The sequence below is a fragment of the Monodelphis domestica genome, chromosome 5, assembly GCF_027887165.1.
Source record: "Monodelphis domestica isolate mMonDom1 chromosome 5, mMonDom1.pri, whole genome shotgun sequence".
Lineage (NCBI taxonomy): Eukaryota > Metazoa > Chordata > Mammalia > Didelphimorphia > Didelphidae > Monodelphis > Monodelphis domestica.
In genome coordinates, this window is record NC_077231.1 from 21,669,740 (window position 1) to 21,686,894 (window position 17,155).

The window sequence follows — 17,155 nt, forward strand, 5'->3', positions numbered from 1 at the left end:
TAGTTATGAAGGGTTTGTATTTTATATTTGATACTGAAGACAATAGGAGACAAGAGGAAACCAATGGAGTTTAATGAGTAGAGGGGTGAAATGGAAAGACCTATACTTTAGGTAAATGGTATTAGTGCCTGAAATAGAGGAAAGATTGAAGTGAGGAGAGGCTTGAGGCATACAGAAATACCGGCATCACAATGTACATATAAGTCTGGATCATACTGTTTCATTAATACACTCAATATCAATAGGGAAGAATAGGCACACACAGAAACATATCACAGAAAATGAAAAAGCAAAAATAAACTGTGGACTATTTAGACTTTTGATATCAGTTTATACAATAACCTCTGCACCACACAGAACTGCTTCTCTGCTCACTGATTGACTCTTGGCCCACACCACTCTTCATCTGAGGAAATCCTTTTCTTTTTTTCTACTTAAATATAATATTTGCAAGTTTTTTTTTAATTTACAAAGGCCTTTAGAAGAATGTATTATCTCTCTTTTTTTTTAATTTAAAAAATTATTTCTATTTCATTTTGAAATACAATTTGGTGCCTGATATTCGGGAAATTAATTTTTAACCAAATAAGTTGAAGATAAGTCCTCATCTTTAAGGAGATTAGATGCAGAAAGATCTAGAAAGTTGTTCCATTTTGCCTCTGCTCATCCATCCCCCCCATTGTTCCTCATTCACTCTGCACTGGGAATGGATGGCATCACCCCTCTGGTATGTATACAGAAGCAAATTTTGCAACATCTCTTGTCTAATTCATACTTTTCCCAGGGAAAGTTTGATTCCCAGTTCTGCTGAGATGTGGGTTGTATGCCAGTGAATGAAAATCCTAAAGAAGTCAGTGAAGGGCTAAAATTGAGGTGACAATGTCTGCACCATGACTAAGGCACAGGTGGAACCCAACTGGCATTAGGCCCAGAAGGAAGTCCCAAATCCTTTCTCTCCCCTAAGTGAAGCAATCAATGGCGATTTACAAAAATTCCCTTCTCTCTCCCTTCTCCTCAGCTTCCATCCCAGGCTGAGACAGAACATGGGAGAAGAAGAGTTTGAACTCCAGGTCAAAGCCTAGAGCTTTTTACTTCCTTAACTCCTCATCCCAAGAAAGCCACAATGGAAGAGTTAGAGTGAACATTTTTGGGGGAAGAGGTATCCCCTTCAATCCCTCTAACCCAGGTTGTGAACAAGAGAGGATACTACCCCTTGATAACACCTCATAGAAACCCGTGGCTGGTCTCAGTTACTCTTCCAAGCTCAGTTCCTCCCTCAGCTTCTAGGAGGAGAGGTGAAATTTGGGAGGCCAGCATTTCTTGGAAGGAGTTCAAATTGCTCTGACCACTGGCAAATGATTCCAGCATAGGGAAGAGATGGGTTATGTGGGAATATAAGAGGAAAGACCTGGTCTTTCCTTTGAAACCTCCTTTGAGACACAGGAGGAGCATGAGTCAAGGCAAAGGATTATGGGGATAGTGGAGCAGGAGATATACTTAGGTCTCAATACCATCACAACACACAATTTTACAAACTTTGGCAGGGAGGTTAGGAGGGCAGAACAATTCTTACAGTTTGAAGATAGCATTCATGAGGGTAGGGCATGGGTCACAACTAGAAGTCAGACACTGGGAAACAGATAGCTTCAAGTGAGACAGGGCCAGGGGTGGGGCATGCAGCTCCTCTATGTTGTCTTCCCTAATTCTATTTTCTTCTGGATGGCTCGAGCAGAATGGTAGATCAGGGAGTCAATGAGTCCAGCAACTGTAAACATGCCTCCAATGATAGCGCAGACACCAGTGAGGAAGTGGGTGAAGGACCTGTGCTTCTCTGTCAGTTGGACCATCATGGGTGAAAGCTCATACAGCACAAAGACTCCGGGAAGCCCCTGGTCCCCAATGAGCCCATTGGCAACTTTCTCATGTCTTGTCACAGAGAACTGATTGGACCTCAGCACCTCCCCGCTCACTTTCATGTATACTGTGGGCACTACTTTTACAAAGTACTGGAACATCATGGAGGCTTGGGGGGCAGTAATGTTGGTATCATCCAATGGGTTCACAATCCCTGGATAATCTTCCCCAAAAGATAGACGTCGAATGTAGTGAGTCATGTTGATGTTGTCTAGTCCAAAGCTCTGCAGGTCATGAACATGTACATGCGACTGCTGGAAACTCTTCCCAGGTGCAAAGTGAAAGTTCCCAGCCACCTTGTTGACTTCTAGGAAGCCATACACCTGGCAGCCTTCATTCTTCTGTTCTTGCATCTTTTGACTGAAGCCTTCCCGTCTACACTGCTCAATGGTATCTGGGTTCTTGAAAGCCCAACCCCTCAGTCGGTATGCTTCCCTCACATCTTCGCATGTGTTACAGCATTTGCTATCCTCAGACTCAGCACCATAGCAGCTCTCACAGCGCTCAGGATCCAAGGAGCTGGGGTCAAACGCCTTTTCCTCCTCTTTCCCCAGCTCATGACGCTCAGCTTCTGTGGTTACAGGGCGGCCATCTTTGTCCAAACGCTGTTTGTATAGGTTGTGTTCCACGTCTAACTGCTGCTCCCCAGCCACATCCATGGCATCAATACTCAGATAGGCACAGGGCATATGCGGGAACAAGATATCAATGTTGATCTTCAGTTTGTCTCCTCGGGACTTGTCAACATAGAGTTCAGGATGAACCTCGGCCGTAAGGTAATACTGCAGTTCGGAAAGGAAGAGCAGCAGCATTAGGAGCCCGCTGATGATGGTCACTGTGGCCCCGCCGCATGTCTTGACCCGGAAGTCCTCCAGGGTCTTTGGGTAGGCATCGAATGTATTATCTCTTAACAGGAATAGTTCTCCTTTTTAAATCACTGCACTGTAGAACTCATCCAAGTGCTATCTCTGGAGTTAGAAAGACCAATCCAGACAGTTATTCATTCACCTGCAGTGATACATTCCTCCATCAGAAAGAAGAACCCAGAAACACATCTCAGATTAATTCTTTAAATCAGATAAATAATCTGGGGGGGAGGGAAAAAGGATAAAGCACCTTCAATCCCTCCTACCCCTTTTCTTTTCCAACTCAAGTCAGAGATAACAATAGAGAACACCTGATACTTTTGAAGAATTACACCTCTTGATTACCCTAGATTTCAGTGGTGGGCAAGAGCTATTATAGAATGAATGAAACCAGTGAAGTCAGTTCTCCCTCCTGTTTATCAAGGTCAGTAAGTCAGTTCTCCCTCCTGTTTATCAAGGATCCCTTAGCTACAAATTATTCTCTGGGTTATGGCCCTGATTCTTATGATTTTTTTCTTCATTATGATTCAGAATCCCTCTCACCATGGAAGATTACTCTGCTTTTCTGGCACCTTTTTTAATTGGTTATTTCCTCTTTGTAACTCCATTTTAAGGAAAATGTACAGAGAGCTTTGTTCAAATTTTTGTCTCTCTCTAGACTTCCCTCCTGACTCTGGACCATTTTCTTTACTATGATCAACTGTTATGCTCATCCTGGAATAAGACTCTTCCTAAGCTGATTTCTCTTCCTCTAAAATCATCATCCTGTCTTCTGATTGGTTATTCCTTCATTTTATGGAAAGTGGCCAGAGTAGTGATGTCCATTCCTTCATTCCTCTAGGGGTCTCTTCTAGATTATCTGTAATTCTTTTTGTAAGCACAACCACATTCTGGTGCCTTCAATTCTTTCTAAGTGTTTCACTTTTGTTATTCCACCTACATCATCCTTTGCAGACAGAGATTTTATTTCTTTTTACTTATATTCATATTCAGAGTTCCTGGCATATAACAATTGATTAATAAATGCTAACTGATACAACATTCCTTTTTCACCAGACTATTTTTTCTAAGTGCCACAGCTCAAAAAAAAAAAAAAGCAGCTCTCCACATTCTTTGCAACGCCTTCAATTCATGTTCTCAGATTTCTTAGTCAAGTTCTCAGTCAGATCTCTATAATTCCCTTTAAAATTTCACTGGCTTAACAAGAACCTCAAATTTTTGTGACTCATTTTCCATTAAAAATTTAAAATTCCTCAAATTTGCACTGTCAAATGTAAAGTCTTGTTAAAACAATGCCTCAAGCATCAAAAGTTTATATGATTTCTCATTTTATTCAGTTCTAACATTTTAAAATATTAAAATTAAAAGTTTAAAATATTTATAGGCAAATTGGTTGAGGTTCCATAATCCCTGAAAGCTTTTGAGTATTTAAAATGGTCTAATATCTAGTTTGGTGTTGAAATTATTTTTCTATTCATTCATGATTTTCCAGCATATTTTTAATTAAATGAAATATTTCCTTCCCTTTAAAACACCTTAAATATAGAAGGCATCATTCTAAAACACTCATAAGATATTTTGTCTTTATATTTATATCAAAATCCATTTTTTCATCTAAAACTGTATTCTCATACAAAAAGATATAAATACATATGCATGCTCTCACAGTTCATATTAAAATAAAGTTTTTTTCTTACTACCGTTATGTATCAAACTGTTCTTCTATATGGGCAATATCTTACCCTGGAAGTGTTTCCTTTTATTATGTATATATATCCACATTTTGTCACTTAATGTTTTATATGGAATTTCATATTAATGAGAAATTGTATTTCATATTTTGGTCTTTTTATGGCATTCTAAAATGCTAATTGAGAGTCCTGGATGCTTATCAAATGGAAGTGTACTATTGGAGGATCATTAGCTATATAGATTTAGGAGAATTTTCACTCACACCATTACTTCTGGGACCTTAGATTAGCAATGACCTCTGTTGAAATTTAACCTGCCAAACCAGGTGGGTGATTTGAGTTTACAGGTTGTGTTACAGTACAATAATAGTAACATAGTGTCATGACAATGATAATGATTAAATAATAATGAAAATATTGATTAATAATAATAATTCAGAAACAAATAGTGCTTTAGGGATCAAAATTCCACTATCCTGTTCCTAAGAATACATTTACAACATTTTTATATTCAGTTTTGGGCACCATATTTTGAAACAGATAAAACAAGGTCAATAAGTAGTCTAGAATATAGGTTATATTATAAAATTGAAGAAATATGGTAAAGAAAACAATTTTTTCAAATAATTATTTGATATGTGATTTAAAAGAGAAAACAAATATGCTCCCTATTTCTTTGCTAGAAAGGATTTTGTTTTATGAGTGGAATTTTGAAGCTTAATATATTGAGTAATTTTCTAACAATTCATTTCACAATTTCAATGGACTTGTATTCTTATTCATATGAGCACTCAAATAATATAAATTAAAATATATTTATACTTTATTCTTCTGAGAAATTCTTCCAAAATTCTGAACAGAAGATTCAATCAATGTCATGGATTCTTTCATTTAAATCTTTTGACATTGAATGGATAGTAATAGACCATGGAGGCTGTCCATTGGTTATCCTATAGCCAACACATTTAATTTTGGGTTGTATAGCTTGTTAATGATATCTGCTTCTGTGAATTTCTTCATTGGTTAAAATATTATTGGTTAATCATATAATTTTGATTTAATTTATTATCAAAAAATTAAATAGGCTCTAAATCACTATTTTTTAAATAGCTTCAAGTGTTTGGGAAAGGTTCCATTACCATCTTTCAGGGACACATATAGAATGTCTTCATTAGATGGGAGGTTACATTCAATAGCTTCCTAGCTCTCTTCCAGTGCCCAAATTCCATGAAAAAAAAAATATGTATATATGAATGGTCTGAAACTAAAAGTCTATCAGTTTCCCTTATTCTATGTATGTCTGAGGAATAGTAGTAAAAATTAAAACCAGTTTGTTTTAGGCTTCCCACTTTTCTCTTAAGTAGGCATGAACTTGTCTCCTTTTGTTTATTGTTTGTTTAACAATATAGTACTCAAATAATTCAGATGACAATCTACAGTTTCCCATCCTATGCAAATCTTGCCCATACCATCCTAAGAAAATGAAAAAATAGTCACCCAGTGAATGGGCTGGGATATCTTCTCAAGTTTTCTTGATATCATGAGGTTGAGTTATTATTAGGTATCTTTCAATCTTACAACTTGGACAATCCAGTTTGTTTTTGTTTTTGTTTTTTGGTATATTTCTTTGCTAACATGATGTATATGAGTTCTTTTAATTATTTGTCTGCAATGTGGCTGCTTATGCCCACCATTGGTCTTTAGGTGAGAGTTTAGCAAACTATGACCTTGGCCCATCTGTCTGTCAGTTGTTTTTGTATCTGCAAGGCCAAGAATAGTGTAGCCAAAAGGCTGCAATTTGACTACTTCACCTTTAGGAGATGCTTTACTTAAACTCTTCAAAGCCTATAATGACCTGTCACAAAAGGACAGAAAATGTTGTTTCAGGCAAGAATGGACTCCTAAATTCTCATTTTTAATGTGGGACTGTTGGCAAATGATGTCTCTGATTCTTAGTTATTCCTTCATCTTTGAAATGGTGACAATTTGTAAGAACAATTTACATGTACTCTACAAAATTAGCACATGATATATCTCAAGATGGGATTATTGTGTACAAAGTGATACAGAAATATCATAGTACAACTGAATAAAACTTCATAAGTAAGAAAATAATTTTCTATAATTGTAAAGGAACAATGATTAGGATATATTAATATGCACAACCACTCTCACTAAGTTAATTGAATACTAATTACCTGCTGATTGAATTAACTCCATTGCAAATCTGTTAATTAGGCTGCTTGACTGGATTACTGGTTAAGAACAAGTTGATAGATGGTTCATGTAGTCGAAATGGTCAAACCAGTTAAGCATGCAAACACAGCATCAGTTTTAAATGGTAGTTATTCAATGTATTACTTACAAATATAATGAAATATAACTTATATGAATCTCAAAATTATGAGCAGTATTACCTATATGTACAAATGTATCTATTCTTTTAAATAATATGTAGAGTAATATTATGCCTGAATTTTACTTGCATATATCCTCTCATAAACCTTCCATAGAAGTACACTGTATACTTTTTAAAAAAATTATTTTAAAATAGGCTATCCATAGGTTATCTTTTTTCTTACTGTGTGACTGACACACATCCATTGTCATTGTATAGTTCTTGAATTACATATTTGATGCCTCATATTGCACATCATTTCTTTTTGTTTCTTTTTATTTTTTTAAATTTGGTCAATTTCAAACATTATTCCTTGGTTACAAAAATCATATTCTATTCCTCCCTCCCCTCCCTCCACCCTTACCCTTGCAGACATGCAATTCCACTGGAAATTACATGTGTCCTTGATCAGAAACTATTCCCATGCTGTTGATGTTTGCACTAGGATGGTCCTTTAGTGTCTATATTTCCAATCATAATATCACCCTCGACTCATGTAATCAAGCAGTAGTACCATATTGTTTTGATAACAACTGTTTTATAGTATAGTTTGAGATCTGGAACTGCAAGGTCATATTCCTTCACATTTTTTATTTCATTATTTCCCTGGATGTCCTTGATCTTTTGTTCTTCCAAATGAACTTTGTTATTTTTTTCTAATTCATTAAAAATTTTTTTTGGTAGTTCGATGGGTATGGAACAAAATAAGTAAATAAGTTTGGGTAGGATGATCATTTAGATCATCCTACCCATAAGTAGTTAATGTTTATCCAATTGTTTAGATCTAGTTTTAATTGTGTGGGAAGTGTTTTATAGTTGTGTTCATATAGATCCTATGTTTGTCTCAGCAGATAGATTCCTAAACATTTTAAATTGTCTACGGTGATTTTAAATGGAATTTCTTTTCCTAATTCTTTTTTTTCCTTGTCCTTTTTTTTGATACTTTTAAATATTATTTTATTTGTTCATTTTCATACATTATTCCTTGGAAACAAAGATTATTTTCTTTTCCTCACCCCCCCTCCCAACACCCCTCGCATAGCCTATGCACGATTCCACTGGGTAACACATGTGTCCTTGATTCAAACCCATTTCCATGTTTTTGGTATTTGCATTAGGGTGTTCATTTTAGCATCTCTCCTCAGTCATGTCCCCTCAACCCCTGTAGTCCAGCAGTTGTTTTCTCAGTGTTTTTACTTACTCAGTTTGTCCTCTGCTTGTGGATAGTGTTTTTTCTCCTTGATCCCTGCAGATTGTTCAGGGACATTGTATTGACACTAATGGAGAAGTCCATTACATTCGATAGTTCCACAGTGTGTACAATGATTTCCTGGTTCTACTCCTTTTGCTCTGCATCACTTCCTGGGGGTTGTTCCAGTCTCCATGGAATTCCTCCACTTTATTATTCCTTTGAACACAATAGTATTCCATCACCAACATATACCACAATTTGCTCAGCCATTCCCCAATTAAAGGGCAGCCCCTCATTTCCCAATTTTTGGCCACCACAAAAGTGCGCAACTATGAATATTCTTGTACAGGTCTTTTCCTTATTATCTCTTTGGGGTACAAACCCAGCAGTGCTGTGGCTGGGTCAAAGGGAAGGCAATCTTTTATTGCCCTTTGGGCATAGTTCCAAATTGCCCTCCAGAATGGTTGGATCAATTCACAACTGCACCAGCAATGAATTAATGTCCCTACTTTGCCACATCACCTCCAGCATTCATTGCTTTCCTTTGCTGTCATGTTAGCCAATCTTCTAGATGTGAGATGGTACCTCAGAGTTGTTTTGATTTGCATCTCTCTGATTATCAGAGATTTAGAACACCATTTCATGTGCTTATTAATATTTTTGATTTCTTTATCTGATAACTGCCTGTTCATGTCCCTTGCCCATTTATCAATTGGAGAATGGCTTGATTTTTTGTACAATTGATTTAGCTTTTTATAAATTTGAGTAATTAGACATTGGTCAGAGGTTTTTGTAAGGAAAATTGTTTCCCAATTTGTTGCTTCCCTTCTCATTTTGGTTACATTGGTTTTGTTTGTACAAAAATTTTTAATTTGATGTAGTAAAAATTATTTATTTTACATGTTGTGACTCTTTCTATGTCTTACTTGGTTTTAAAGTCTTTCCCTTCCCATAGGTATGAGATATATACTATTCTGTGTTCACCTAATTTACTTATAGTTCCTTCTTTATGTTCAAGTCATTCACCCATTCTGGGTTTATCTTGGTATAGTGTGTGAGGTGTTGATCCATAACTAATCTCTCCAACACTGTCTTCCAGTTTTCCCAGCAGTTTTTGTCAAATACTGAGTTTTTGTCCCAGAAACTGGGGTCTTTGGGTTTGTCATATACTGTCTTGCTAAGGTCACTTACCTCAAGTCTATTCCACTGATCCTCCTTTCTGTCTCTTAGCCAGTACCAAATTTTTTTAATGACCACTGCTTTATAATAGAATTTGAGATCTGGGACTGCAAGGCCACATTCCTTTGTTTTTTTTTTCATTATTTCCCTGGATATCCTTGATCCTTTGTTCTTCCAAATGAACTTTGTAATGGTTTTTTCAAATTCAGTAAAAAAAAAAAATTGAAGTTCAATTGGTATAGAACTAAATAGATGTAAAAAGTTTGGGTAGGATGGTCATTTTTATTATATTGGCTCATTCTATCCATGAGCAGTTAATGTTTTTCCAATTGCTCAAGTCTAGTTTTAGTTGTGTGGAGAGTGTTTTGTAGTTGTGTTCATATAGTTCCTGTGTTTGTCTCGGAAGATAGATTCCTAAGTATTTTATTTTGTCTAGGGTAATTTTGAATGGGATTTCTCTTTCTAGTTCTTGCTGCTGAGCTGTGTTGGAATTATATAGAAATGCTGATGACTTATGTGGGTTTATTTTGTATCCTGCAACTTTACTAAAGTTGTTGATTATTTCGATTAGCTTTTTGGTTGAATCTCTAGGATTCTTTAAGTAGACCATCATGTCATCCGCAAAGAGCAATAATTTGGTCTCCTCCTTGCCTATTTTGATGCCTTCAATTTCTTTTTCTTCTCTAATTGCTACTGCTAGTGTTTCTAATACAATGTCAAATAATAGAGGTGATAATGGGCATCCTTGTTTCACTCCTGATCTTAATGGGAATGGGTTTAGTTTATCCCCATTGCAGATGATATTAGTTGATGGTGAGGTGTTGATCCATAACTAATCTCTCCAACACTGTCTTCCAGTTTTCCCAGCAGTTTTTGTCAGATATATACTGTTTATTATTTTTAGAAATGACCCTTCTATTCCTATGCTTTCTAGTGTTTTCAATAGGAATGGGTGTTGTATTTTATCAAAGGCTTTTTCTGCATCTATTGAGATAATCATGTGGTTCTTGTTGGTTTGCTTGTTGATGTGGTCAATTATGTGGATGGTTTTCCTAATATTGAACCAGCCCTGCATCCCTGGTATAAATCCTACTTGATCATGGTGGATGACCCTTCTGATCACTTGCTGGAGTCTTTTTGCTAGTATCCTATTTAAGATTTTTGCATCTATATTTATTAGGGAGATTGGTCTATAATTTTCTTTCTCTGTTTTTGGCCTGCCTGGCTTTGGAATTAGTACCATGTTTGTGTCATAAAAGGAGTTTGCCTAAAACACTTACTCTCTTTTTGACCCTGAGCAAATCATTTAATCTCTCTTTCTGTGTGTTGTCTCGTGTATAAAAGGGAGGTTATAATAGCATCTGCCTACCAGGACTGCTGTGAAGATCAAAAGAGCCAATATTTATAAAGCATTTAGTGTGATACTTGGTACATGGTAAGTATTATACATATTAGCCATTATCATCATCATAATGATTTAATTTAATTTAATATCCAGACTTTCGTTTTTTGGTTGTCCTTCATATATGAAAGCGTATCCAGGTCTAGCCTATAACATACTGCTCAAGACTAAATACAGGATTCCAGGAGTTGTATGATAAAGGTCGAATAAGGTAGGATCATCATCTTCATTCTGGATGCTCTGCTTATATTAATTCAGCCAAAATCACACTAGGTATTTTTTTTGTTTGTTTGCCTACCATTTCACATGACTAACTCCCACTGAGGTTCTTGTCCAATTAAGCAAACTTCCATTAATCATTCCTCCAATGAGTCACTGAATTATGAATTGACTTGAGTCTATTAATATTCAGTTAACATCTCTACTTTTGCCCAAACAAATTCTATATGAGTGAATTTATCAAAAGACTTCCTGAAATCCCAGCAAGCTGTACTCTAGTGGCATTTCATTAAACCTTCTCTAGATAAACTAGAAAATCAAATAGCAAAAGTAGTGTAATGGAAAGAACCATAACTTAACTTCTTACCTCTCTCCTTATTTGGCTGACTTTGAACAAGTAATTTACTTATCAGATCCTCAGTTTCCTTATCTGTAAAATGGTACTCCTTATATTTTTATCACTGATCTCATAACATTACTATGGATAAATGTGTATAAAAATTTATAAAGACATACATAAAATATTATAAAATGTTTATAAAATATTTATGAAGCTTAAAGTTCTGCAAAAACATTATCAGTTCTTAACTGGTAATTAATAGCCTCAACAAAATAGATGGATAGATAAATGGATACATAGACATTAATAAATAAATAAAAGGAAATAAGATTAATATAGCATTGACCTATTATTTAAGAAACCATTTTTGGTTTATAATGATCAACATTTCCCTTTTTATGTGTTGAAAAAAATCACACTTTAAATAAAATATTTGTAAATTTTGTTTTTTGATGAAAAAACAAATGAGAAAAATAAGTAGCAAAAGAGATCTTGAAAGAAGGATCAAAGAAAGCACAAGAAATTATCTGAGTTGTGTGATTAATTTAAATAATCAATTGATTAGAAATTAGAGGAAGCACGTTTGATTTATAGCTCTATTTTCTATCTTTCTGACACCAGGGCCAATCCCAGCATCTCTGGGTTTTAGTTTTTATTCAATCTTAAAATGAAATGATTGAATATAATGATCTAAAAACTTCCTTCCAGCTCCAAAATTCATTATTTGAAAACTTCAAATGCTCATTTCTTGTTTAATATTCCTAATTTATAGAAAGTATGGAAGAGGCATGAAGGAAGAGAGAATTTCATGCATGCAAGATGGAAATCTGGGGACATCATCTGTCAATCAAGGTGAACATTCCAAATAGAATGTTCCCAGGAAAGTCAGTTGGAGCCTCTCCAGGAGATGAACTGAGTGACTTCCTTGGTTTCTGACCAAGAGAGAGACTGGCTTTTTTCTGACCTAGGCTGAGGCTTTGGTGTGGCTGTTGTTGGTGATTGATCATTATATACTGGGCTGATTAGAAGAAGACCAAAGAAAATCAGTTGTCCTTCATATCTTCTTCACAGACTTGTGTCACAGCTGTGACAGGACTGACATTTCCCAAAATTCTCCTAACCCTCCTTATAGACTAGGGACCGCCCTATCCCTCTCTTTCACCTCATCTTTCATCATGTCCTATCTTCCCCAATAAAACTCCTTACTTGAGAAAGAGAACAAGAGTATCTTCTCTAAACCTCACAGTTCACCTTTGAGTTACATAGAAAGGTGGTTGACTAACAGGGGGGAGGGGAAGGGAGGCAGGAGGGAGTAAGTGAGAACCTGGAAGGTGAAGGGTGGAGGGTAGGAAATATCTTGATCTATTAGCCATCAGTAGTGATCAATAGGCAACCCCAGAGTATCCCCTCTAGTAGTATCTTTCTAGTAACTCCAGAATATCTTTCTCTATTACAACTAGGCACCTTGAGGTTTCTCCAAGTATCTCATTTATTACAACTAGAAATATCTCCTAGATTATCATTTCTAATACAAAAGCCAAAGGAGTCTCTCTGTGCCATAGAATGAGGTCACTGTATACCTAAGACTAATAAAATGAGCACAAACATGGAGAAGTAGCATTAGGGAGTAATAATAGTAATAGCTTAGTATGTCCTAGATCCTTTACAATTATTATCTATCTCACTTGATCTTCACAACAACCCTGGGAGGTATGTACCTTTGTTATCCCCACTTTTTAGATGAGAAACCTGAAGCAAAGAGAACTTAAGTAACTTGCCCAGGATCACACAGCTCAGAAGAGTCAGAGGTCAAATATTAACTTTGGGTTCAGCATTCTATCCACTGCACCAAGTACCTGCCCTTATAGTGCCTTTAAAATCCAAAAGGACCTTACAGTTTAATAAGTATGTTCCTTTGGCAGAATTGAACCCACTAGAGTGGGTATGGACTTCTCAAAAGCTGGTGCTTTGGGGGTATTGGACATCTAGGAAGCTCAATTTATAAAGTGTAAGATCTGGAGTCAGGAAGAATAGAGGTCCAATCTGTGTGGCTATGAGCAAGTCATTTAACCTGTTTGTCTTAATCCTCTAGGAAAAGAAATCCAGACCACCCTAGTGTCTTTAGCAAACAAACAAATAGAACAAAACATATAATCACAAATAGTCAGATATGACTGAATAATAGCAACAATACCTTCTCATGATCAAACTTAAAATGAGCTTAATTCTTCCTCTCTAATACAACTTTCTATTTCTCCTCAATCTATCCTTTTGGCAAAATAAAAAATAAAAATAAAAACATTCCTCCCAAATCTTAATCTCTAGACATCTCAACAATGAAAAAAGTGCACATTTCACAATATTTCTGAGTCTATGTCTTAAAATACATATCAAATTTCTCTCATTGAATATTTCCTTTTAACTTATCCTTCATGGTTATATTTTTATGTGGCTTAGGGCAGTTTTAGAGTTACCCTTAGAAATGGATGAAGTGGGTCCAAGTCAGACCTCTAACATATATTGGATGTGTAATCCTAAACAATTATCTTAACCTCTCATTCCTCCAGGTGAATTTTTTTAAATTAACGTTATTTTATTTGGTCAGTTTCAAACATTATTCATTGAATACAAAAATCATTTTCTTTTCCTCTCTCCTCTCCCATCACCCCTCCCATAGCCGATGATAGCCAATGCACAATTCCACTGGGTAACACGTGTCCTTGTTCTGAAACCATTTTTTCCATGTTTTTGGTTTTTGCGCTAGTATGTTCATTTAGAGTCTCCATCCCCATCCCCAATCATATCCCCTTTGCCCCTGTATTCAAGCAGTTGCATTTCTTCGGTATTTTTGTTCCCATAGTTTGTCCTCTGCTTGTGGATAGTGTTTTTTCTCCTTGATCCCTGCAGATTGTTCAGGAGCATTGCATTGACATTAATGGAGAAGTCCATTACATTCGATAGTATCACAGCGTATCAGTTTCTGAGTACATTGTTTTCCTGGTTCTGCTCCTCTCACTCTGCATCACTTCCTGGAGGTTATTTCAGACCCCATGGAATTCCTCCACTTTATTATTCCTTTGAGCACAATAGTATTCCATCACCAACCTATACCACAATTTGTTCAGCCATTCCCCAATTGAAGGGCATCCTCTCCTTTTCCAGGTTTTTGCCACCACAAAGAGTGTAGCTATGAGTATTCTTGTACAAGTCTTTTTACTTATTATCTCTGGGATACAAACCCAGCAGTGCTGTGGCTGGGTCAAAGGGAAGGCAATCTTTTATTGCCCTTTGGGCATAGTTCCAAATTGCCCTCCAGAATGGTTGGATCAATTCACAACTCCACCAGTAGACCATCATATCATCTGCAAAGACTGATAGCTTGGTCTCCTCATTGCCTATTTTGATGCCTTCAATTTCTTTTTCTTCTCTAATTGCTACTGCTAGTGTTTCTAGTACAATGTTGAATAATAAAGGTGATAATGGGCATCCTTGTTTCACTCCTGATATTATTGGGAAGGCTTCTAGTTTATCTCCATTGTAAATTATGTTGGCTGATGGTATTAGATAGATACTGTTTATTATTTTTAGGAAAGACCTTTCTATTGCTATACTTTATAGTGTTTTCAATAGAAATGGGTATTGTATTTTGTCAAAGGCTCTTTCTGAGCCCAGGTGAATTTTTTTTTTTAATATATTTTATTTGATCATTTCCAAGCATTATTCGTTAAAGACATAGATCATTTTCTTTTCCTCCCCCCCACCCCCCATAGCCGACGCGTAAGTCCACTGGGCATTAGATGTTTTCTTGATTTGAACCCATTGCTTTGTTGATAGTATTTGCATTAGAGTGTTCATTTAAAGTCTATCCTCTGTCATGTCCCCTCAACCTCTGTATTCAGGCAGTTGCTTTTTCTCGGTGTTTCCACTCCCATAGTTTATCCTTTGCTTATGAATGGTGTTTTTTTTCTCCTGGATCCCTGAAAGTTGTTCAGGGACATTACACCGCCCCTAATGGAGAAGTCCATTATGTTCGATTATACCACAGTGTATTAGTCTCTGTGTACAATGTTCTCCTGGTTCTGCTCCTCTCGCTCTGCATCACTTCCTGGAGGTTGTTCCAGTCTCCATGGAACTTCTCCACTTTATTATTCCTTTGAGCACAATAGTATTCCATCACCAACATATACCACAGTTTGTTCAGCCATTCCCCAATTGATGGGCATCCCCTCGTTTTCCAGTTTTGGGCCACCACAAAGAGCGCAGCTATGAATATTTTTGTACAAGTCTTTGTGTCCATTATCTCTTTGGGGTACAGACCCAGCAGTGCTATGGCTGGGTCAAAGGGTAGATATTCTTTTGTCGCCCTTTGGGCATAGTTCCAAATTGCCCTCCAGAATGGTTGGATCAGTTCACAGCTCCACCAGCAATGAATTAATGTCCCTACTTTGCCACATCCCCTCCAGCATTCATTACTTTCCTTTGTTGTTATGTTAGCCAATCTGCTAGGTGTGAGGTGATACCTCAGAGTTGTTTTGATTTGCATCTCTCTGATTATAAGAGATGTAGAACACTTCTTCATGTGCTTGTTAATAGTTTTGATTTCTTTATCTGAGAACTGCCTATCCATTTCCCTTGCCCATTTATCAATTGGAGAATGGCTTGATTTTTTGTACAATTGATTTAGCTCATTATAAATATGAGTAATTAAACCTTTGTCAGAGGTTTCTATGAAGATTTTTTCCCAATTTGTTGTTTCCCTTCTGATTTTAGTTATATTGGTTTTGTTTGTACAAAAGCTTTTTAGTTTGATGTAGTCAAAATTATTTATTTTACATTTTGTGATTCTTTCTATATCTTGCTTGGTTTTAAAGCCTTTCCCCTCCCAAAGGTCTGACATGTATACTATTCTGTGTTTACCCAATTTACTTATGGTTTCCTTCTTTATGTTTAAGTCACTCACCCATTTTGAATTTATCTTGGTGTAGGGTGTGAGGTGTTGATCTATTCCTAGTCTCTCCCACACTGTCTTCCAATTTTCCCAGCAGTTTTTATCGAATAGTGGATTTTTGTCCCAAAAGCTGGGATCTTTGGGTTTATCGTATACTGTCTTGCTGAGGTCGTTTTCCCCCAGTCTATTCCACTGATCTTCCTTTCTGTTTCTTAGCCAGTACCAAATTGTTTTGATGACTGCTGCTTTGTAATATAGTTTGAGGTCTGGGACTGCAAGGCCCCCATCATATGTGTTTTTTTTTCATTATTTCCCTGGATATCCTTGATCTTTTGTTCTTCCAAATGAACTTTGTTATGGTTTTTTCTAAATCAGTGAAGAAGTATTTTGGTAGTTCAATGGGTATGGCACTAAATAGATAAATAAGTTTGGGTAGGATGGTCATTTTTATTATATTGGCTCGTCCTATCCATGAGCAGTTAATGTTTTTCCAATTGTTCAAGTCTAGTTTTAGTTGTGTGGCGAGTGTTTTGTAGTTGTGTTCATATAGTTCCTGTGTTTGTCTTGGGAGATAGATTCCTAGGTATTTTATTTTGTCTAAGGTGATTTTGAATGGGATTTCTCTTTCTAGTTCTTGCTGCTGAGCTGTGTTGGAGATATATAGAAAAGCTGATGATTTATGTGGGTTTATTTTGTATCCTGCAACTTTGCTAAAGTTGTTGATTATTTCAATTAGCTTTTTGGTTGAATCTCTAGGATTCTTTAAGTAGACCATCATGTCATCCGCAAAGAGTGATAACTTGGTCTCCTCCTTGCCTATTCTGATACCTTCAATTTCTTTATCTTCTCTAATTGCTACTGCTAGTGTTTCTAGTACAATGTCAAATAGTAGAGGTGATAATGGGCATCCTTGTTTCACTCCTGATCTTATTGGGAATGCATCTAGTTTATCCCCATTGCAGATGATATTAGCTGTTGGTTTTAGATATATACTGTTTATTATTTT

At 36.3% G+C, this 17,155-nt stretch overlaps 1 protein-coding gene across 1 annotated transcript in view; it reads right to left on the reverse strand.

Moving 5' to 3' along the window:
- Positions 1–534: 534 nt before the first annotated feature.
- LOC130454696 (endoplasmic reticulum-Golgi intermediate compartment protein 3-like) overlaps positions 535–17,155 on the reverse strand; it is a 57,614-nt gene continuing 40,993 nt past the window's right edge. Inside the window, exon 2 of the mRNA XM_056800611.1 lies at positions 535–2,818. Coding sequence (XP_056656589.1) covers positions 1,686–2,818 — 1,133 coding nt within the window. The 3' untranslated portion in view covers positions 535–1,685. The remainder of the gene's footprint in view (positions 2,819–17,155) is intronic.